The 25,469-nt window shown below is 35.3% G+C and overlaps 1 protein-coding gene across 1 annotated transcript in view; it reads left to right on the top strand.

Moving 5' to 3' along the window:
- Window positions 1-25,469, top strand: part of MALRD1 (MAM and LDL receptor class A domain containing 1) — a 237,299-nt gene that overhangs the window by 98,962 nt on the left and 112,868 nt on the right. Inside the window, exons 26-28 of the mRNA XM_014889594.2 lie at window positions 1,370-1,667; window positions 17,417-17,662; window positions 19,291-19,448. Of these exons, the coding sequence (XP_014745080.2) occupies window positions 1,370-1,667; window positions 17,417-17,662; window positions 19,291-19,448 (702 nt within the window). The remainder of the gene's footprint in view (window positions 1-1,369; window positions 1,668-17,416; window positions 17,663-19,290; window positions 19,449-25,469) is intronic.

Below are 25,469 nucleotides of genomic sequence, written 5' to 3'. Positions count from 1 at the left end.
CCTTCTTCTTCTAGCATCGTATTTGAGAATATCTCTTTCTCTACATTATTTGGTTTTATGCTCTAAAAATAATTTTTCCACTTTTTGACTTCTATGAAGCATAAAATATGCAAAGAAATGCAGAATAACAGAATGACATATTGACATCTGTACTGTTATGATGTACTACAAATTAAATGCAATTAAGTGCTTAAAACGTAACTATGGGAAACTGTTGCTTTTATCACATAGAAAATTATTTATAAAAGTGCACAGATTTATGCACTTTGTAAAGACCAAACTCTTGACATCCATGATGTGGCCTGAAATAATCTGTCATATTTGTAATATTTTACTTTTTGAAGGTTCTGAGCAGTTCTGTAGCTTACACATAGACAAATGACCAAAGGAAGGGCAATTTCTGGTATAGGAAATTGTATGAATGGAAAAAAATGTTTCAAGATCCAAAACTTCATCTTATAAGATCAGAGTCCCCTGAAGTATATTACTCCTTCCTATGGGTTATTTGAGAAGAAAATGCTACATCATATTTACAAAAGATTTAGCATGGGATCTTAGACCATTTCAGATCATTAGAAAATGAACATTTACATCAATGGCACAAGTTTTATGCAGAGAAAACAAATATAGAGCAGTAAACATAAAAGGACATAAATGAATAAAAAGATTTTGTCTATATACAAGGCTTTCAGAAACAAAGCTGCACCTTCAAAAGGAATAGAAATCCAAGACTGAATTGGAAAGAACTGAGAGTACAGTTAAATGTGATGAATTTTTCACAGTGATCTTTTTCTGTATGTATTTGGTCTTTCGGTTTTTAAAATTTCCCCATTTTTACTAAAAATAGATAAATTACTGCTTTCTAATCCAAGTATCTCATATATTTAAGGGTATTTTTTTGCATACGTCCATGAAGAAGTTTTGCTCTCATTATAGACTGAATTATTTTCTAATTGTGCACTCTATAGTCTACAATCTACTCTATAATCTACATAAACACATTTTTAACCAGAAAATTGTTCGGTAAACTGAAGTTGCTTCCTATATTGTAAATAGCACTACTCCATTTCTCTGTTTCCTTAAAAAGTTTTTTCGCTCTTTTACATTTAAATACAAGAGTCATTCAAAGGGATGTAAGATCTGCTGTTGAATATTTTAATACTGGTTTTGAAGCTTGACTTATGGAATATTTAAAGAATTGCCACTAGTATGTTGTTTTGTTGCCTTTTGATTATATTTTAATCAGCAAAATTAATGACTACTCTGAATGCTGTAACTAATGCTCAGTTTAAGAATTAGAGTAAATACAACAGCAGAATTTGACTGAAGTCGCCTATTGAATACTTTATGCTCTCGTTTTTGCTTACAGATAATTTTCTATTATCATATGTTTGGAGCTCACATTGGATCCTTGATTATCTACCAGAGAACTACATTGAAAAATGAAAAAATTCTCTTTAATCTTACTGGAAACCAGGGAAATTTCTGGCAGCGCAAGGCATTGACCCTGTCTGGAGATGGCGATGAAGATTTTCAAGTTGTCTTTGAAGGGATGGCTGGAGAAGGTACCAAAGATGGCATAGCACTTGATGACCTCACATTTTCCAGGGAGTGCTTACCATCCCAGGAATTTTTACCAGCAGAACCCACAAAGCTACCTCCAACAGGTATGTTCCTGCTATAGACAGTCTTGGAAAGAAGAAATATCAGCATTATTTTCATTTCTTTGTCTCTCTTTCAAAAGAGAAATCCATATCTTGCTAAAGATGTGTGGAAATTCTAACACTTTTAGGCAGCCCATGAAATTCTAATGAAATCATTTTATGAAATTGTTGTTTGGGTACTGAGTCAAGCATTGTGAATCTGCAAATGTTATTGTCTAGCCAATATCCTGCTTAATTCAGTAGGATTTATTTATCAAAAGTTGTAAAATAGAGTTGTTGTAGAGAAAAGAACTGAATGGGACAGAGCTAATATGGATAGTTTGCAATAAGGCCGGCAGGCTTAAATGGTTTTTGGCTGGTAGGAATTGCTACCAATACTGCTTAGGCACCATATCCATCTTCTGCCGGTGTGATATGGTGCCAGCATCAGTGCAATTATTAGCACCATCTTCACTTACTCCACTAGGGAAATAAGACTCAGAAAACATTTACCAGAAATGATACAGTCTAGATGGGGATAGATCCCAATAACCCCAAGGTAAGAGCTACTCATGAAAGCACTGATGTTGTACCTTTAGCAGTATTTGCTTGGACACAAATGATGAAGGAGAGACTCTTTTTGACAGGACAGGACAAATCTTTTTCCTCCTTCCACATTTATCACAGAGCTACTGAAATGTAACCCTCTAAAGTGGAATTTAGGAGATGCATTTTCTTCCTGGGCCTACTACAAATTTCCTGCATGGCTGCAGAAAGTAATTTTATCTCACTTCTCTGTCTTTCTGATCAATAAAACAAAGTTAATATTTCCCAGTGTCAAGGACTACCACAAGAATGGATCATTAATTTATGCAAGCAACTTTGCTTTGTTACTGCTGCTAATGAGAAGCTTTCCCCTTTAGGATGTCATTAAGCACTGCTCAGGCATTGGGAAATAACACTGATGAGACTACATCAAACCCAAGAAATTGCACTGAACTTTGAGCACTAGATAAGCAGGAAAGATACAGGCAAAATTTTCCAGACATCTCTCTGATAAGGTGCCAGTTCTAGTACTGTTGGCTTCCTACTTCTGCCAAGCCAGTCATGGAAATTTATTGCAAATGAGATTTGTATTTTAAAGTTCAGCTTTATATGAACATTACCCCAGGAGAAACACTAGCCAAGCCTTCTTATTCTTTATTTTTGTTGTATTCAGACTCTATCCTCTTAATGGGAGCTGCAAGTCCCTGTGGCAATGTTAGAAGCCTTAAAAGCTTTGGGTTTGATAGTAAAGGATGTTCCAAAACACTTTTATGTTTTATAATAAAAAAGATACTAAAATCTCATGAAAGAGCCACCAGAGATGGATTTCTTGGTGTAGCTCATCTAAGGTGTACCTTGTGAACTTCAGAGGTTCACAACTCTTTAAGGCAATGGTTTAAATTCATCCTTACAACAAACCATATTTTTTATGTTGACAAATTTTACTTGTCCAGGATAAGAGTTGGCATGATCCCACTGAGGGATTCAACTACATCTGATACTTAGCAGGGATATCTGCATCACTACTTGTCACTGGGTCTGCTTCTGCCTATAGAAATGCTCTGAACTGTGGCAAAATGGATTCTGGATATTGTGAAAAGTGCTCTGTAATGCAACTTTTTAAAATAGAACCAGCTAGAATGGCCACGATGGTCAGGTGCAAAAATCTGCAGCCCTAGACTTATCTGCTTATATGTAGAAATAAAGGAAAGTTTAACCAAAAGTAAAACACTTATATCCATTGATCAGGTTTTTGAAAGTTTCTGAGGATGAAGAGATCATGCAGCAAAGATCTGTTTCCTTCTTGTCACCAGCTAGGGAATATATTTGCTAAGAAAGTAAAAAATGTTTCCTCTTTAAGAGAGAAATTTGTAATTTGTGAGGTCTACTCTAATACAATTCCTTTTCATTTTTAAATTTCTTTTAGATAATATTTGTAATGCACATATCAAAGGAGATTCTTCTGAGCCATATTGAGCCATATCACTGTATACCACAAGTATAATAAGTAGTCTTTGCTTGTTATTTTTGTGCATAGAGTCATATGGCAATGAATGTAAAGACAAAATAGAACAGAATCATTAAATGTTCCCATCTGTGACACAGACTCTCATCGTTCAGAAGATTTTTTTCCCTGACTATACAAACACCCTGAAATTCTGCACATTAACAAAAATATATTCTAAGGTGACTGTTTCATTGAGCCAAACATGCAGTAATGTTTAAAGATTGGAAGTGAGCACTGGACAGCTAGAAAAAAAATAATATTGAAAGTTAGCATTGTCATGTTCTGTAAATACAGGATACTGTAGTTCGCTCTCAATATTCTGCTTAGCAACAATAATGCTGAACTGCAAAGCCACTGAGAGCCACTTAAATTGCTGAGCCTGAGAAACAATAAACATAATTTTAGGCTGGCCCTTATCAAATTTTCATTGTATGAACATCAGTTTTTGCTCATGTGCCACAATGGTACTGTGTGGAGGAAAATGCAAAGGCAGTTTTGTTCTGACAATGCTCTTTGTGCCTGTTGCTGTGTGTCTGCAGTATGGAAAGATTTTTGAGTTAGATTCTGCCTTGTGTAAAAGGCTTCCCTATATCCACATCAGCCCAGGAAGAGACCCAGGCCACACTGAACCTTGTGAAAGCTACAGTTGTTTCTGTGTTTGGTTTGTGTGGCAACGTTTTGGTGGCAGGGGCCTACAGGGGTGGCTTCTGTGAGAAGGTGCCAGAAGTTTCCCTCGTATCCAACAGAACCAATTCCAGCTGGCAGCAGGATGGACCCACTGCAGGCCAGGGCTGAGCCCAGCAGAGATGGTGGCAGCATCCCTGTGGTAACAGATTTAAGAAAGGGAAAAGCTGCTGCATAAGAACAATTGCAGCCAGAGGGAGGAGTAAGAATATGCAGGAAAAAGAGCTTTGCTGGCACCAAGGTCAGGGAAGAAGGAGCAGGAGAGGTGCTCCAGCAATCTCTAGGAAATTCCCCTGCAGCCTATGGTGAATACCATGGTGAGTTAGGCTGATGGAATAGTTATCCACAAGTTACCCATTAATAATATTTTATATTTATAGTTGTTTCCAAAAAAGGCATCATGGATTTGACAAAATTTTCTGTGATCTCTAAACTTGGTTTTCCTCTTTTCTTTCTATCCCTTCCCTCCTGCAGTGTTGTTACTGAGTATAAAAATTGCAGATGCCTCCATCAGAGTTTCTGCTCATGTCTCCTACCATTCACCTGGGAATACAACAGCTGCCAAGGCCTGCCTGATCAGATTAGCAGGCTACAATAAAGAAAAGCTATTCCCAGAGACTAGAGAACTGTTATCTGCTGACTTCAGTTTTGTAGAGAAGACAGTTATTTTCAGCAAATTAAAAGCAATTCACCAAAAAGTGGAACATGTCTTTGAGAACTTTGAGAACATAGGAATATTAACAGAGAATCACATCAAGGTCCATTTCACTTGATATCCTCTCTACTGCTATCAGTGAGATGCTGAACATATATGATACTTCCTCTTAATGTTTCTAATATTTCCTTTTTAGGAGACTTTACGAACCAAATGTGGTTTTGGATAGGTAGTAAATCTTAATGTATTTGCCTTCTGTATAGAGCCTAGTTTCTCTAGAAGCACATTCAGAAGTATAGCCCCCTTCTCATTTCTTGCAGCAAGTTGTACAGTTCTGCCACTTGCTGAGAAAACGATTTTTTGGTTTTACCCTCTTTTTATTGGAAATGGTGAACAGCCAAACACACCTAGTCCATATTGTTCTCTATGCAATCATCCTTAATCAACATTATATTCTGAAGGAGTTTCAACTTATTTCTTACATGGAAACTATTCCTTATGTTCTCCTTTCTCTGACTTTTAAAAAAATCTACTATCCTCTTCTGGGATTGTAAAATCAGGTCTGTGTAGAGCAGTTAGGAAATGAGTGACCAGTGGACTGATACTGTGACAAAATGGTTCTTTTTCTCTTTTCTCTCTTTCCTGATAAATCCTAAAATCTTGATGTTTAGTCCTTTGTGAGTACCGGGCTTTTGTGTTCCTGGAACTGTTTCAGTACTGTGCTCCATCACTCTTTAGGAGGGGTAGTGAAAGGATTCCATAACCTGTGAAAGATGGGCTGTGCTAATCTGTGTAACTCAATAACATCACATTTCATTGCCAGTCACTCAGGGTGCAATTTATTTGCTAAATTGTGACTTTATCTCCATTGTAGTTGTATAAAACAACTGATGAACCTGTGGGGGCTGGATGTTACATATGCATATATACACATATATATGCATACCTATATATATATATATGTGTATATATATATATATGGATGTTACATATATACATGTACATATGTATATATACATACACATATATGTGGATATTACATATACAGGGATTATAAAGAAGTGAATGTCCTGCAGTGGCAGCTGATGTCAGGTTTTTTTAGTTCATAACTGGCATAATGGGTACATAATAATTAGTTCATAACTGGCACTGGGTACAGTCCCATTAAGCAGGTTCATTTTCACAAAAAAAAATTTCCTATTATTCACAATTGTTCCTAGCTTGTATCACCCTGAACGCCTTCAGATCACTGGCAAAGTTTCTTAACTCATGGCTCATGAATTTCCCTTGTTTTTTAAAAGTTAACGTTAAAGAGTACAGTCTTGCTGGTTTTGTCTTTTCTTGGGATTTTTTTGTTTTGGTTGATGGGGTTTTTTTGTTCTATACTGATTTTTACATAATTTTAGTACAAATTTCTAGTTCACAAAAAATTTAAAATATATAGAATTTGGTCAGCAACATAATTGCAATAAATATATGTAAAGTTGTAGAATAATAATGAAATCAGATTTGCCAAAAACATTTTCATTTGAAATATTGTTTAAAAGTCTAGAGTGTACTCTAAAGGCCAAAGGATATTGCTTATATCACTCTTTTGCAGGTATAATTAGATCTATAAAAGTTTACAGACACATAAATAGAAATAACTTTGACAGTTTTTTGTAACTAATATATAATTACAAGAATAATAAAATTTTATGCTTCAGTGCATAATTTGATCTACTGAAAAGAGGATAAAAATCACTTTATGCAGAACTAATCAAATAACAAAACCTTTATAGCTTTGTTTGAAACAGCCAGCATTGACCATTGACTGAGAGAACAGGATGTGAAATGAATAAAATAGTATTTCTAAAGCATTTTAAAACCAGTTCTGAGAAGAGAAAGAAATAAAAACGAACCTGCAACCAAACAAAAATAAACAATTAGCCCCAAAACAACAACAAAAGCTTAACAAAAACCAATCAACCAACTAAACAAAGACCCTCCATAAAGACCCCCAAACAAAAACAAGCATATAAAAAGAACTTATCATTTCTTTTGGAAGATTGAATCTACCTATGTAGTTGCCTTAATTACCTACAGCAGATTGTGAATTTTTTTTCTTCTTTTGTACCTGAACAACAACATATTCTCAGATATATCTAGAATGAAGTTCCATGCAAGAGGCAACTTTCATTTTCACCTATACAGTAATACAAAAGGTTTATCATTGTGGAATTTTAAAACAACGAAATCAATATGTTTTATTTTTTCTGTCTCCTTTTTGGTACATTATATAATTATTTCAATTTTTTTCAGAAAAATGGTGGAAATACTGCAGAATATGTGGATTGGTTTAGGAGCATGGTATAAAACTACTACTTTTGAATATGAAGTAGTTATGAATACTACTTGAATTCAACTTCTATGTATATTTTCCACCTGTTATGATGAAAATTATCCTTTTATTGACTCTGAAGGAGAAAAATATATAGCCCAGATTTTAGTGGTGTATTTTATAATTCTGTTGAGCTCTATCCAGTTAAATTCCAAATCCTTGTAATTGTAATATTTGTACTTTACCAATTTAACTGGAATTATTACCCTCGCACTACCTTTTAAAATCCACAGTTGCTTGTTTGTAGCTTGGACTTTGATCTGTCTCCTTTTATTTCAAGCTCTAACCTTACCAGTTTGTATAATGGTTTGAAAGCAACCATTGAAAGCATTTGCTAAACTAAAAAAGAAAATCATATATATTTTTGCTGGTCTGATTTCCAAAATAATGAAAATAAAATTAGAATGGGTTGTAATTTTAAGGGAGTTTATTTTTTTTTCCACCATTCTATGGGGATTTAGGATACATTTCAGTCCCTAACCAACTACAACATTTGAACATACAGTAAAGTACAGATAATTTGCAGACATTTCCAATACTTTATTATGATTTTATGTCAAAGAAACAATTTTTTGTACTCTCGTTATTCTCAGACCTAATAGTGAAATTAAAGCCCACAAAATCTTTGGATAAGCAGTCAGATAAGAGCAGAGCCTGAATTGGGCCCATAACTGATTACCACTCTACAAACTGGCCAGCAGAATGTGATTAATGTCATCTCAGAACATGATTAATGACATCTAAGATCCTTGGAGGTAGGGCATTGTCAGCCCTTGTTTTTCTGTTTCACAAAACTGTGAAACATCTTCAAAACTTTCTTTAGCTCTTGGGTCTCCATGGACTTGTTTTTGAGAAAGGTGTCCCAGAGCAGGCATCCAAATAAGTATAAGGTCAGGAGAAAAGAATTTTTGGTGCTGCCAGTTTGATGAGAGTCTCTGAGCAGCAGGTGAGGGCAGGTATTTATATCTGCATTCATAGTACGAGCTGGTAATTCCTTTTGGCAATGAGTAGCTGGGGTTTGGGAATAGCTTTTGTAAACAAACTGCTCCAAAAATTGTAAGAGGAATTTCTAGTACTATGTTTATAAAAGAGAACCCTCTTAAAGAGCTCTGCTCTTTCATTTTCTCTCTACTGGGAGAACCTGGTAAGAAGACTTTCACCAAATCTGAACTTTCACAGGACCACCAGTGCTACTGTTATTATTACCTCTCATTATTAGACATTTCTCTATGTCTTACATATTCCACATTCAGAGCTGGCCTTTCCTTGGATGAACTGAGAACATGAACACACTAACTCTGCTCTGCATTCCAACAGCTAGATAAAAAGTTGCTTTTACTGTAATGTCTGTAATGACTTTTCTTTTTCTCACACATCTAAAAGTAGAGAAATGATGTCACAGTCTAGAGCATTCTTAGAAATATTAGATGTTTCTACTATTAAGTCTTGCAACAGCAAAAGCAATCTGAAAGAAATATATTTCTTGCAGAAATAGATAGAAAGATAAAAGAAAGATATTTCACAGAATCTACTCCTATTTTACCTTTAATGCAGTACACCTTTGCTGGGCATTTGAATTTTCTAGATATCCTGGAACAAAATTTCTATATGTGGTTAAGACTGAAGACAAATGTTGTTCTTTATTCTCCTTCTCTAACTGTAGGCAGCAAGATTTTAACTCAGATGTTTTTTAAGTATCAAAGTACTGGAGTACTTGTTTTTAAAATATCAATAGTCACTTTGGACTGTATTTTGCATTTTTAAAGAATTTACATTTTTAATATGGTGTACCATAGATAAAGCAAAACATTATTTTGAACAAGATGTTTGTAAACTTTATTTGAAAGTTGAGTTTATACTTTGTGCTTTATTTCAGGCAACTCACTGCACAGTTTCATTTTAATTCTCTGGGTTTTTTTTTGGTCTCAAGTTTTTCAACAGAACATGACTTCCAAGTAAAATGCTATTTTAGCTTTCACAAGGTACCTAACTATCCCAAGATGTGCCTGGCTGCTGTTTAGTGTTTAGGATAAACAAATTTAATACACAAATAAGTGATATAAAGAATGTTAACTGTCAAAATTTATTCAGCATTTTTGCCTGTGGAAGGACCACGATCAAAAGTCAAATCAGCTCCTTGTTCCATCATCCATGTTGAAGACAAGAGGTAATGAATGTGTTAAACACCTCTGCCTTGTCTCTGTCCCTCTTTGTGAGGAGACCATCTTCATCCTGTATTGGGTCGATTGCCATTAATATATTTGAAAAAACTCTTTTTACTGTCCCCCACAGTTCCACTCAATTGAGCTTTTGCCACACAGATTTTTTTTTCCCTACAGTGGCCAGCAGCATCTCTCTTTTTTTCGCATGTCACCTGTCCTTGCTGCTGCTGGCCATACACCTTCCTTTTTTGCCCTATTTCCAAGAGTAGGTTCCCGTTTAGCCAAGATGGCCTTGTGCCTCACCTGCCTGACTTCTGGCATTTGGGAATTGCCTGCTCCTGTGCCTTTATTAGGAGATGATGTTTATAAAGTGACCAGCACGTGTAGAAACATTTTCCCAGGCCACCTTCATAACTAATTCCTTGAGCAGCCTGAGGTCTGCTCTGCTCAGGCCCAGAGTTGAGGTTTTGGCAGTTCTCGTGTCTACAATATCCACTTTGCTCATGAGATCCACTCTGATGACAAGCAGTAGAATAAGGCATTTGTCAAAGCTTCAAAAGAAGATTGTATAAGAAATTACTTGGCTTCTATTGGACTTAGAGATGAAGGTTTGGGCTAGGTGAATATGAGGGGTCTAGGTAATATTGTTTTTTGGATTTCAGGACTTGGCACTTTTCTCTGTATTGCCCTTCCCTTGCTTTCCAAGCAGAGGAAATCTGAATGGCAGAGCTTACATGGTGAGTGCTGTGGAAATCCTGTGAAGTAGCATCAAGCAATTTCATCAGGGTTGTTTTTCTAACTGTGAACTGTTCTCTTTCCATGTTCAGTCACTTGCTAAGCAGATGTGCTACTACTTCCTTACCTCAAAGTGTGCTGTTAAACATGAACACATGCTGAATGGCTGGAAAAAAGATAAGGAACAGAATTCCTTAATCACACTAGGAGACCATGTAACAATATTACAGCATAACAGTACCAAGTGTAATTCTTGTTGCTTTCAGAACCTCACCTCAAAACACTTTTGCTGACTTTATAGGTATAATTTTAGTCTTTTTCTTTCAGTGTCTGAGAATGAACATGCAACTCAGAGGAAGGGAAAAGCTGAACATATTTGAAGCCACATTTCCATAAGATACTGTGTGATTAAAGAGTTTGTTGGTATCTTTCTCCTCCATTAAGCATAAGGCATTTTTCATTTTCCTGTTGACCTCTTCAGTGGAGGCTTAAATCTGTGTGGAAGGCAGTTCAAGGCATCAATGAAATCTTTTAATCATCACGTCCTCTTCAGATGAAGGCGTTAAATACAGTAATCCAGAAATTTACTCCGTCTGAGTAATGACAGATGAGGATTCATAGGGGTCATGGCATTCAATTTAACCAATTTTGAGGAGTTTTGGTTTCTTCTACACCTGACCCTTACTCACATGTTTCTGAAGAGTTTAAATATAGCTGTGTTTAAATGTTGTCATTTTCTATAGAAATTCTGAGCAAATTATGCTTTCTTGCTTTAATCTCATCTGTACATAAGTGAGAATTCTCCAGAACAATTTCCTTTGTAGTAGACATTTGTATTGTTGAATATTAATACTGATTTTAGGGAAGAGGTTGACATTCATAAATAGTAGAGATCTCCAGCTGATAATAGAGGTATTTTTTGTTATTTTCCCCTTTGAATATTGAACAATCTTATGTCAAATTAAAGATTTGACTGGACCACCTCATAGTGTCTAACATGGTGAAGAAAATGCCATTTTCTGGAAAACATCTGAGATCTTGTGGACATAAAATAGATAGGCTTTTTACTGGTTATATTGTGTGTTTTACATGACTTTATTTGCCAGAGAAAGGTTTCTCAACATACTTTTGTTCATACTTTCAGTTCTAGAAGCAGTGTTTCTCAGGTTCTGTGACTCCATGGTCCACTGTCCTCTCTCACCAAGGTTAAATCTGTCCAGGACAGTGTCTGCCCTCTGGTCCCAGAGTCAGGGCTGTGACTCTAAATTAGAGCTGGTTGGTTGGGCTTTGAGTAGGATTTGAGGGAAGTGCTTTCCACCTGTCACATTTACTGAGCACAGTCCAGCAGCACTGGCAAGTTGTACAAGGGTGATTTATCACTGCACTGCAGCTTCACCTTCCACTCTGTGCTTTGAACAACAGGTTGGGGTATGGTGGGGAATATAAAACAAACACATATTTCACTGCAGCCAGTGAAGATCTTCCCCCCTTCAGATTCAGTTATAACATCATAAAATGCTTTTATTTCACTGTTTCACCAACTTTTCATTGATCTCTTTGTAGAAATTCCTTTCTGACATACCTCAGCTATTCAGAGTTTGTGCAACCCGTTTCTCATGCTCAAACTATTCTGATTTATGGGTGTCTGCTTTACTTCAAGCCATACTTTAGATTCAATCTCCAGACCTTTTCCCTGTCAGAAATGCAAGTGAAACCACTGACCAGAGCCTGCTCTCGGCACCAGGAAATGCAGATGCCATACCTTCTTGCACCCTCCAAACAATCAGCAGTTGGACCATTACACCAGAGGTCACAACTAAACCATTTTGAGCTCTAAGGTAGAGATGTCACCAGTTATGCACCCATCCAGGTTCTCATTAAAGCACTGTTACACTGATCTGCTTCAGGCAAAATGTCAGTCTAGAGTTTATAGCATTTTACGTGAGCTTCAAGTTGTACTTCTAAAGGACATGCAGCAACTTTTTGACATATTTTTAGGATTGTGGATCTGATACCTAAGGAATGTTTCTTTTTCTTTGCCTTTACTAAGGAATTCAGGCTGTAAATATTTAGATTTCATTTATTTGAGCCAGAATATAGCAGTCCAAAATTTTGTTCAATGTAATTGTATTTTGGATTTTTGCTAAGAGTAAACTCAGGAGTGTGAGTTAAAATTTTCACTTTAGTTAGTATTTAGTCTTTATCACTGTAGTAGATGCATATGATGAATATTATTTTTTCTGAACAAACTTTGCTTAAAAACTAGATATAAATTCCTTTTCTCTTAGTATTTCTTTGTCCACCCTCAAGAAGAAAGGTTATAAATTTCAACATAGCTTTGGAAAGGGAGGACTGTATAAAAGAGCTGATGTATTACTGTTTCTGTTAGGTGTGTATCCTAACAACTGTGTACAACAGTTGTCCTTGCTTGTCCTTTTCTTTATGTTGGAGACACAGACCACCTGATTAGGACTGGAATAACAATATTAATATGTAGTGTATATCTTGTTTCAATTTTCTGTCAAGGAACAAACCAGTCGATGCTATTGCAATGGGAGGAGTATCTTTCAATGAATCCAGGCCTTGGTCTCTTCTTATTCAGTATGGGGATTTACCACCTGAAGAGAGTAACTAAAAATTTCCTTTTAAGTTGCCCTACTATCATATTTTATAGAATAAATAGATGTAGAATTACTCAAGCAGCAAGGAAAGTATGCACTATTTCTAGTACTGAAGATATTAGTATGCCAGCACTGTAAGAGTGGAGGAGTTAAAAATACCTTGTGCTTCCTTCTCTAATCAAAATCTGTTCTTTTTATTTCTTTTGAGTGAATGCACACTCACATGCATCTAAGCAATTGAAACCGAATCTTTTGCTCTTTATAATATTGTGTTTAGCATTGCCCTCCTTACAGTATATGCAGTAAACTCAGTATGAAGAGGCACTGAGTAGCTCCTCTTGCATTCAGGTCAGAATTTCTGGTAATCTTAAATAAAGTAAAGCACCATGATAGGACTCATTGAATGTGTCACAGATTGGGTGTATCTTAAAGTGTATTGAGTGACTGATAAAAATCAATACTTTCTTAATAACAAAGTACCAACAAACAAAATGAAGAAGATTCTTCAGTGCTCTGCCATGGAGAGAGAAAATAATATTGAACAGCAATAGATTACCTGGCTGTTTATGTTTTTGGTTCTTTTTAGTTCTGAGATTGAATATTAGCAGTTCTGATTAATGGAAAGGAATTCTCTTGTGTTTGTGTGTGGGAATGGTCAAGATAAGAAATTAATTGAGAAAGTTTTGGTTGTTGGAGGAGCTTTTGTTTTCTCCTTGTTGTGGCAGTAGCTTAGACAGTTAACAGTTTCTTCTAAAAGTCCCTTTTGCAAATGAATTCAAGCTGTTGTTTTTCTAACTTTCCGTTGTTCAGAATGCACATCAATATGTCAAAGTACTTGCAAAGCTTACAAAACAAAATGTTTGTACTCAATTCGAGAAAATAAAACCTTTTTTCCTTAAAAAATAAGCTGATACAGTATAATACTTTTAAAATCTTCCCCCCATCTGAAAGTCTTTAAAGCTTCTTTTAATTTCTAAAGATTTGTTTTTGAAATGAGATGCATTTTTCACATTCCTGCACTGACAAGTCAGTATTACTATGCATCAACAGTGATGAAAGCACTTTTCTCTGTGTCCTTGGGCTATACTGGAAATACTAGAGAAAAGATGTTCTTGTTAACAAATTATTTTTGTAAGGACACATAGATTTCAGTCATATAGTAATGTCAACTCAGAGCAAGAAGGATAATGGAGTAATTTTTACAGGGAAAAAGTCAGAGACCTAAATTATCCAGAGAGCCCCTATCCCTGGGATGTCAAACTTTTAATCTGCTGATTAATTATTCTGGCCTCTCTACCAGACTATGGTTCCACAGGAGCTCTAGCTTTGATTTAGGAGAAGGTGTGCTTCTAGGTATGTGAATGTAAATAAAATCTTTTGAAAATATTTTGAAGCAGCTCTAGATTTTCATGCCTATTGATGGGTTATTCCAATAATTGTAAACTATCTCATTCATTGGATTTAGTCTCAGTTTGGAAAACTGATGTTGATATAATTACGTATAATAAGTTTAAGAAGGTTAACAACTTATTAAATTTAACAATTTTAAAGTATTCTGAATTAGAACATAATCTGGCCACTTCTGGAAAGGATAATAAAAAATATTTTAATGAATACATTAATAGCAAAAGGAATGGCAGGGAAAACCTCAATTCCTTCTTGGATGCAGGGGGGAATATGAGGAAAAAATGAGGAAAAGCCTGAGTACTTGAGACCTTCTTTGCCTCAGTTGTCAACAATAAGAAAGATTGTCCTCAAGGACAATGTATTTCTCTCTTGATTTTTGCAGGTACATTTTTAGTTTTTCGATATATATTTAAGCAAAACACACTTATAAAATAAGGAGATTAATCCTTCTCCTAAAAAATATATAAATGTTTTACCTGTTGATTTTGCTCAGGGTATATAAACAAGGGGATTATTAACTGGTGTAGCTGTTTTCCTCTGTTGTATAAATCCTCCTCAATTCAAGGATTATTTATCTGAAGGATACATATAAAGATAAGATAAAAGATGTTTATCTGAAAGGTGCTCTAAGAGCCCCTAAGGATCTACTGCAGCCTCTTGTGTCTATGCAGTTACCACATAGGACAAAGAGTCTACCCACTAATAATCTTCAAGAAACATTGATCGGAGGAAAAAATTACTGAACCCTGTTAAGGAGAAGTTCCTCTCAATTAAATACCTCTCTCATACCCACAGGAGTCTATATAACAGAGTGCTTGAACAATTAGCACTGAGAAAAAGTGGGGAAGAAAGAAAGCGAGCTCTAAAAAAAATTCCTTTTCATGTAGGTTCAGGGTTGTTTTTTGAGGGGAGGGGAGGTTGGTTGTTTGTTTGTTTGTTTGGTGAAGTCTTTTTCCTACAGTTTTAAAGCCTTAGCAATGTCATTTAAAGAGAAGCTATACTATGGAAGTACATCCAGAAGCAAGTCACGTTACAGACTGAGGCAGTGTAATATCATTCATTACACATGCTTGGAAAGGTTCATTCATGCCAGGATTCAAGACGGATTTTTTTTTTCCTCAGGAAACAAAGACTTCCACTTTTCAACTCTGCTTTTTTTTTTTTTTTTTTTTTTAACCTGAAATTGGAAACAATGCTACAAAGAGACCACAAAATTCAATAGTTATTGCAATTATTGATCATTGAACTGCAAGGGAAAATATTTCAAGGTGTGAACTGCATCCTGAAATTTAAATTCCTAGTTTGCTGACAAAATAAATGTTTTGCTAAACTCTTACTGCAATCACTTAAAAGAAAGGTAGGAAGGCTCCTAAAAAACTTAACTTAAATTAGGCAGCAATTTTATAATAAATCTATCCCCCTTTGGGATACAACACAGATGACTGAAATTCTGAAGATTGATAGAAGTTTCTGATGGACACTGATTCATCACTACTATTGCACCATTCTTTTCACCAGGACTATTTTCAGAGATCATGTACTAATAAAAATCTCACTGATGCTTTTATGAACTTGTAGCTGTGAACTTCAAACAAGTCTTTTTTTTTTTCTAGTCAGAGATTTCCCATTTTTCATGTCTCCAGATTTTGGAGGTCTTTGCCTGATGTTCTTGGTGTTCAAAGTCAGTATCAGATTTTTATTCTCCCTTGCTTCTTTTTGATCAGGAGTTTTTCCTCCTTTCTCTGAGCAATTGTTAAAAGCCAAATCATACACATTCTTTTGGAGCAAACCTGATACATATTTTTATATTGCTAAGAAATCAGGAGTTAAAACTTAATAATTTCCCTGGGAATCGTCTAGATATTTCTCTTACATTCCAGTATGGATTTGTATTTTAAATTTATTTTAATAAGAATTGCATTAGGAGGATTTTAACTTTAAAAGGAGAGGTTAATACTTGTTTTCTTTAGCTGGTATCTAGAAATAAAGTAGCTTGTTTTGACTTAAAACCTACAGCAAAGGATTCAGACAATGTTTTTCACATTGGAGTATTTTCAATTTCGAGTATGTCTGAAACAAATGCCATGTGATGGAGATTGCCAACATGACAACTGAACAACCCGTCTCTTTTCCTCTTTTTACTAATAAATCAATTTTTTGGACCTCTTAATAAAACCCAACCTTATGTGAATGTCATTTAGCTCCTTTAAATTAATACAGTGGTAATGGAAACAAGTTTCTAACACTATGTGATTTTCAGTATCAATCAACTAAGATTCTCCCTGTACCTGTGCAACTTTTAGACCTGTGCATATTCTGATTTTGTCTGTTGAACTCATATATTCATACTCATATTTTTAAGTAAAGTTATGGTTGTTCATTTATTTCTGGCACAACAGAATGTACAAAGTAAATGGGAAGGGGTCCATTTCAGAATGTTGTGCTTCACTTCTTGATTTCAAAATGTACTAAAGTTTTATTCAGAGTCCTGCAGAAACTGATCTGAAATGAAAACATGAAACTTGGAAATAGATCCTGTGATCTGAGTCCTACAATCTTTAGGCTGTACAATAGCAGAATTATCCCTCAATAATGGCAGGAAGACTGCACAAAAAGGACACCATCAACCTACTGAACTCATAAAAAAAATCCATTAAAAGGCAAACCTCTGTAGTTAAAACAGAAAAGTTTTTTCTTCCAAATTAGGGCTCCTAAAGTAGGCTCAACTTTGCAGCTAAAATAAGATGATTTAATCCAACACCACATGAAAGGAGAATGCCAGCAATTAAGTCAGACTAGAAAGCTTTGTTAGTGATGGAATGCCTGGCTGGAGCTTGCCCTCTGAGGCTTTACAAGGGAAACAGTCATTTATTTAGGCAATCACTTGACAAACTACAAAAGAAATAAACTGATAATGGATTGGTACTTCAGGGGAACCAAAGGCTTTTAATAAAACTGCTCTGGACCACCCTCCTTCTCCTAAATATTAAGCTCTCTGAAATGTAACCTTCCAGTAACCTTGCTGGGATGCACGGCACTGTGATTCACCAGGACACCCTCATTCTTCTCTTTTCAGGCTCCTGCTCACATGGCCATAGGCAGTGCCAGAATGGCAAGTGTTACAGACCAGAACAAAGCTGTGATTTTGAAGACAACTGTGGGGATAATACAGACGAGAGTGAATGCGGAACTTCCTGCACCTTTGAGAATGGCAGATGTGGCTGGCAAAACTCCCTGGCTGACAATTTTAACTGGGTGCTAGGGGTCAGCTCGCCTCAAAGTCTAAGACCTCCCAGGGACCACACGCTTGGAAATAGAACTGGTATGTTGTCAGTTCACAAATAGGGTATAATTGTCTTCATGAAATGCCTCCTACCTTCACGGGCAGCAGGGGAGTTCTAAAATCTCTGATCAGGCTGTCATTTTTAATGAATTAGATGTGTTACAATATAAAAATATTAATTACCGTTGTACAATTAATTTAATTTAGGAAAATTGAGTCTTAGTAGTTTTTCATATGAGTCAGGCAAGATAATTTGATACTTGTCTGGAGAGAGGCATTGGTCTGGCTGCAATTTGCAAGGGTGAGTTAGCTCAGCTCTGAGATCCACTGGGTCCCACTCCTCCGGAGCTTGAGGTCATTTTCAGGAAGCTTAGTTTCCCAGAATGACTATTCCTACTTTAATTTTAGATAATGTTAAATAAATAAATTTAAATATACAAAGCTCCTTTGTTAGTGCATCTCCGGGTTTATTTTGGCCAATGCATCAATTATCTGCTCTTGTTCTTGCTACAAGCTCTGTGCCTTCATACTTTGCTTTTGAAGGTCCTGTAGCTCAGACAAAGATGCTACCAAAGCTGAGCTCAGAAATGACCTTAAATTGAAATATTCACACCAGAGTTGCACAAAGGAGTGATAGTAATTGTTGAATGTTTGCAAACCGCTGAAGGACAAAACCCAATAAACTTCAAAATATGTAGGGAAAAATTCATTTCCATTGTTTAGTAATATATATCTTTAAAGTATTATCACAAATATACCACTACACTTATTAAATATATGCTTGACCTCAGGAAAAAGTAAATTTCTTATCCTAGAATATCATGGCAAACATCTATGGTCGTATCTGAGCCAGAGATGTGTCAAAGTTAGAATAAGCCCATTTGTTTATGCATTACCCAGTGAAGTAAAATTTTTTTGCCTAATTCATATACAAGCATTATTAGATGTGCAATTATAATTTTTGTGTTATTTATAATACATTTATGTGTATGTGAAATACACATTTCTTATTTGTATGAAGGAAAAAGATGAATTTGAACACTCGGGAGAATTTTGTATGCTTCTGATTAAAAATAAAAATGGAAGACTCAAGGACCATATCAGTGTTGAATAATATCAACTCTAGGCATCTAATTTTGCAATTTCCTCTGATCAAATAATTTATCTATTTGTTAATATTCATACAGAATAAAAGATAACCAAAGGTAATATGAACCATTAGGGATTCCTAGTGATTTATAAGTGTATGTATTTTTTTCCTGTTTCACGAGTTTTTATGTAGTGTGACTTGCTATTTTGAAGATTACCTCTCAGGAGACTTTATCCTGAAATTTATCATGATGTGGCTATTGTGTGATGTATTGTCAGAATTGCAACTACTGCAGTTCAGCAGGGACGTGTAATCAAAGTAGCTGGAAAACATGGAACAGTTCCCACTCTTCTACACAAGTCCATCCAAATCTTAAGCTGCTACCACCAGCTTATTCCTGATGTAAGAAGTGCACAAGGAATAGGAATTGGTCATGTTTTCTCCTGAGCTGAAGTTGATTAGTATGAGACCTATGAGAGAAGTATTCTTCATACGTCTCTGCATTTACTTTGCTGAGTTTTGGAGTCTAATTTGAAAATATAAAACATTTTTTCGGTAATACATCATTTAATTTCAGGACATTTCCTGTATCTTGAGACCATTGCAATAAGCCTAATAAATGAAAAAGCCCATGTGAAGAGTTCCATATGGAAAGAATCAAGTGGGACTTGTGTGATGAGCTTCTGGTACTTCAAGTCATCAAAAGCCATGGGACATATTCAGGTTCTGATTAAGGTAAGAAAAAAATCCCTTCTCTTTTGAATGTATTATACCTGTAAGGGTGTCTGTGTTCCTGCAGAGTGCTTCAGCACTGTGACATTCTCTTCTTGAGCTGACAGACTGGAAGAGCTCCCACGCTCCTCCTGGTTCTGTGCTGATTTTTATTACTCCTGTCTCTTAAAAACACTTTTAGCATTTCTCTTCCAAGAGAAGCTTCTCTGAAAAGCCAAAGAAAATATTTTAAAATCATGTTTTTATTTTCCCCTCTTCACATACAGTACCTTTTTTCTTTGATTTTCTCCATGTGAGGCAATTGTCATATTTTGCTGACATCCCTGTTGGAATCTATCAGTATACAGCCCTATTGTTCTGATGGGATGACACAAAAAAAAAAAAAGAGTTACCAAGCTGTAGAAAGTGAGAATAAAATGCAAAAATATGACTGCATTAAATAATTTATATTTTTATATAAATGGCTACAGAGTACCTAATAAATTTTATTTAGAAATATATTTTCTTCACTAAATGTGAGGTGACCAAAAATTATTTTAAAATACTATCTAGTTATTAATTCGTAAGTGAAAACTGAGACATTTGTAAAAAAATTGGCTGTTCTTTTGCTGTTAATTAAAAGGGATTATAAAAACATTTTTTAAATCATAATATGATTGAGGCTAGAAATTAATTCTTGTGTAGAAATTGTGCATCTCTGTGCATCTCTTCTGGTTATTCAAGTATAAATCATGGTGCAATGTATTTGCCATATGTCTGTTAACTTCGCTTCCTACAATATCTCTAATAATGTCTTGGTGAACAGCGTTAAAGTTACTGTTTATTTCCAATGCCTATGTTGGATGACTTAACTTTAAATGATAAATTATATTTTTTTCCTTTAAAACAAATCACTAAAAATGATTTCTCCAATATTCTGGATAATATAAAAATAATTTAAAAGTCTGAAACTTAAAAGACTTCAATAGACTTTAGTAACTAGATACACAACCTGGGATACGTCTGCCTGGAATATAAAAACAATGAACCCTTTAACAGGCAACAGGAGATTTTTTTCATTACTTAGTCCAAACACCTACAAATAATAACAGATCACTCAACAAGTAACTGTATAGTTACTGAGATATTTTTATACAACTCTTTTTCCCAGAAAAGCTCAAATTTGTAAAGGAGGCAAGTAGATTAAAAAAAAAATTTGTCTTTTGAAAATAACTTTCAGTTGTTAATGTATTAGAAAAATGAAAACAAAAATAGATTCTATTGCATAAAACAAATGTAAAAATAAATATTTATCTTAACTCAAAGGTCAGATTATGTTCTCATTTCATTACTGCCTTGTGTAACTTGTAGTAACCAAATATTGTAATTATAAGCATTTTAGGATTGTTTCATTTTAGTTATAAGCTAACTTGTAAACTAACTTTGGTGGAAAATAATGGCCAGCAGCATCAGGCATGTGTGAGTGGTTTGTGTCACTGTCACTTGTGTCCAGTAATTATTTTTTCCGCCCTCAGAATGGACAAAGTGGTTTAATTTTTTTCTTCTATAGTAACCTGAACACAGGTTTTCTAGGTAGTTATCCTAATAATAATAACCTGTAGAGATTATTTTCTGCTGCACTAAGATTCAAACATATGACTTTTTAATTTCCATATGACTATGGAATTTTCTGTATGACAATCAATATTATTTTTTCTAGGTTTTGAAAATATTGTGTTTTCTCTTTGTTTTATTCTCATTCCCCCGAGACATTGCCCTCTTCTTATATTCACCTTATTTTGTTACCCTAATAAACTTTCAATACTATTTTAGTGTTATTTTAAATCCCCATCACCAGGGACTTTAAAGATAATTTTAAAGACAGTGTGAATAGAAGATGTTTGAGTCATGACTTATTCTTTTTTTTTTTCTTTCTTTTAATGAAAACAAGAATTCTACCTGGAGATAGGAAAGATTATTCTCATCATTGTACCTGGGATTTTTTGCAGAGCAACTTAATTTCACCTGTTATGCAGCTTATAAAGACCCATAAGTTCATATTTTAATTGGAGTTTCTGTGTAACAGTGTCTGTAAGAATAAAATCTAATTAAACAAGACATAGTCATGGGAAGTCGTACTGAAGCTTCTCCTGCTGGTTCAAACTGCAGTACCTAGATATTTCCACCCAGATTGAGTATCCCTCGATTTAAAGTTAATGTTAGTGAAATCAGATCTCTAGGTAGTGATTAGTTGAAAATAAAAAGAAAATAAATATGAGGAGATGATCTGGGAAGGTAATTATCATCTCTAGTTTAACAACTTAGCAAACTGTCTGTAGCTGAAGTCATTCCATCCATTGAAAGTTTAACTGAGAGTGAAGATTGTATATACAATGGAACAGCCATGAACAATAAGATGAGGAAATATTTTATAGAGGCAGAATGAGGAAAAAATTTCTCTTCTTCCAGAATTATCACAGTGGAATAAAAATGGTAATCAAAGGTAAAAAAACATTTTTAGAAAAATTATGGTATGCATCAGTGTCTTTTCTTAATATATACATTGCTTGTACACTTTCAGGAAGTCTAAGAATATTATCTATCATACTATTAAAATGGTATCTCAGATAATGAGATAAACAACAACTAGAAATAAAACTGAGACTATAAAAAGGTACTATTGCCAAGCATGAACTTTTTTTGTTCAAGTTTGCAGCTGGAGAAAATCAATACCTCTTCCTAATGGAATTTCTCTGAAGTTACTTTTGTTTTGATTTTTTTCTCTTGAAATTGTACTGCATATTCTTTAAAGAAAACCCTCTGTGTACAGAATAATAATAATCCAGTCAAAGTGATGGGCTGTTGAAGTAGCTGCAAACATATAGTATTCTTCAAACTGACCTCCTCAATATTTATGTAAACAAAAATATTGACAGTGCAGCTGTTTATGAAGACTGAAATATCCAACTCACTGCCCATCTAAATTCAAATTACGAAGTTTTTGATAGCAATGTAAAAGAAAACAGAACATTCCCCAAAGAGATCTGGATATAACTAATCAAAACTTTTTCTAGTGAGATTTTGACTCTAGTGTTTTGATTCTAGTCTTGACTGTGGCAGTTGTAAGAGAATATCATCCATTGTGGTAGATATTCCAAGGATCAAGTGCAGCATGTTCACTGTGCCTGTTTTAGTGTTGATGGTGGGGCATCTCAGCAGCATTCAGTTTACTTTATGAATCAGAAGAAATCGTGGGGTTTTAAACATGCTCATAGAGAGGCAAGCAAGAATTATTAAGTGAAAGGGATAATACATTACATTATTCTGCTGATCTAAAATAAGCTTTCTACTGCTGATGAAGTTGTCTCTGCTATTGAAAGAACCAAGTCTTAGGTATCACAGAAGGAAATCAGCAACAAAGGGAAAAACCCTTTGTTGAAAATATTTTTTGTGGTATCAATGTCAATTGCTTTAGCATATAGACATTTTAATTTAAAAAGATAATTTAGGATCTAGTATAGTTCGGGGAAGATTCTTTTAAAGATTTGAAACAAGCCTCCAAAAACAGATGAATAATGAAGGTGAAACCTGTCATTAGTAACTCCCTCTGCTGACTGTGACAAGGCCAATGCACACAGGATCTCATTAGGAAATTCCAGTGGACCTTAATCAGGCATTTAATTAATTCCATGCAGTTACAAATAGCAAAGACATAAGGATATTCAGGAAAACAAGAAGTCCTGACCAGCACATGGCAAGTGAAGCAGGGCCCCATTTATACTGCAGCAGCAGCAGCCTAACCTGGCTGGGGCATCAGGGAGCTGGAGCCTGCATCCAGCCCCTGCAGCTGCTCAGGGCTGCTGCAGCACACACCTGTCACCTGGTGCTGCAGCACACACACTGTCACCTGGTGCTGCAGCACACACCTGTCACCTGGCTGCTGCCTTAGCCAAAGCTGGAAGCCAGCACAGCTGCTCCCTTGGTATTGTTGTTGCTTTTAACCAGCCGAATGTAGAGAGGAGAAGGTTGGTCACGGAGAAATGTATGGCTTAACAGGTGCCACAGCTCAGGTGTAGATGACTCACAGTGGATTATCTAATTCCTTGGTTAGTTTTGATGGAACTAAATTTTACTATCCCAGGCTGTGGACATGAAAGTCTGCAGCAGAGGATCTGCAGATGCCAGCTGATATATTCTGGACATTTGTGTTTGGAGGATCAAGTAGCTTTAAAGTGACATTTTCACAAATCAATATAATTTACCCTATTTCTATGGGAAGTCGCTCAAGAATAAGGCTTAAAGAAACTGCTTGTTCTACCTCAAGCATAAAATAGAATGTGTATTTATACATTGATTCTTCTCACTGACTGCATGAAAAACAATTGACCCCTCACATTAATATAGAAGGTAGAGATTGTGTTGGGTTCAGGTAGCCTCAAAGCAGGTTATCTGACCTCCATGAAACTAGAGAAAAAAAAATAAGTTTTCAAAGATTTGCTTGACTGCTTTACTTAAGAGTTTGCTGAACTTCAAATCATGCTCCAAAAAAATGTAGACTATCCGTAGACTTAATAAACATAGACATAAGGTTTATTTTGTAGGCAAAATTAAGTTATTAGCAAAATTCTTTACCAGCAAAGAGTAAATTTTCCTGGTATTTAGTTCCACATAGCAGCATAGTGGTAATGGCTTTTACTTAATGAGTATCTACAACTCTCAAAAGGGCACAGTTTTAAACTATTTACTCCAATTATTGACCTGTGAACTGTTATTAAAACTTATATTTGAGTCAATGAAATGTCATTTGACTAATGAATAAAAGTAAGAGAATATTAGTCCCAAGAGTTCTGAAGGAAATCAGTGGATACTGTGAAATACAGTATTACTTGTCAAGAGTAACTTTTATGGCATCTTTACTTCCCAGGGCAAGAAATGGTTTTGTTTGTATTTCCTGAATTTCAAACAGCACTTTTCATCTTTTTAGACATTGTTTCAGTGTTGTTTTAGGCCTGATTTTGACACAATGACATCAGCATATTTCCAAGGAAATTGAGAATGAGACACTGATTAGATAGAAATAAGTCAGTTTTCACTGAAAGCATAATTTTTCAAAAAGAGTTTACATAGAAGGTACAAACAAATATGCACAACTATAGGTAAATGCAGATACCATTCAGTTTTATTTATTCAGTGTTTTATTTTCCCAGATGAGTACATTAGGAAGTTATTTCAATCTTCTTATTATCAGTTACTGGAAGAATAGAATTCATTGTATTCCTATACTGCAACCAGATGTAAGCATTCATTCCAAAGGCTTGGTAAGAGACAATAATATATTTCAACATCCTTTGAAGGAAAAAAGTATTTTAAAGGAGAGTTAAAGACTCACTCTTGTATTTTGGCATCTTTCTCGTGAAGACAAAAGGTTTATCAGAGGATTTGTAACCTACAATCATTGTTTTTCTAGAAACACGTAAGTGAAATTGTTCATATGTGAATTATTAGGATTTTCTTTTCTTTAAATTCTTTGACAACTTGGCTTTTTCCTCACTTATAGGTGAGGGTGATGAAGGGAATAGGATGAGTGTGACTGGAGCACGTCTCTGTCATGCAGGGCAGTGCCTGGTTATAAAACCAGGCAGTCTGACAGAGTTCGACAGTGATGCACACAGAGTCATTGAAACAGCTCAGCAATATCCTGCAACATTCCACCTGGAGTCACAAGCCTTGTGTCTCAGAGCTAGTACCACTCTCCTTAGTTCTACCCCAGCCTGGCACCTAATAGCAGGATGTGGCATAGATAAAAAATGCACTTTCAGTCTCCTCCAGACTGCACAGCTCCCTAGTGTTGTTTCACTGAACCCATTCCTCAAGTCAGAGATCTCTGGGAGTGATTTACTTTATTGATTTGTCATGTTATAATCTCACAGAGTGCCGTCACATTGCTGCTTTTTAACACATGACACCAAAGTGACTCTGAGATCTTTGCTGGTCAGACATATTTTGCTCTTTTCTAATACTTTTCAGGGCACACATTCAACAGTA

Source organism: Sturnus vulgaris, chromosome 1 (assembly GCF_052056855.1).
Source record: "Sturnus vulgaris isolate bStuVul1 chromosome 1, bStuVul1.hap1, whole genome shotgun sequence".
Lineage (NCBI taxonomy): Eukaryota > Metazoa > Chordata > Aves > Passeriformes > Sturnidae > Sturnus > Sturnus vulgaris.
The sequence above is the reverse complement of the archived record's forward strand: the minus strand, read 5'-3'. Positions and strand labels throughout refer to the sequence as shown.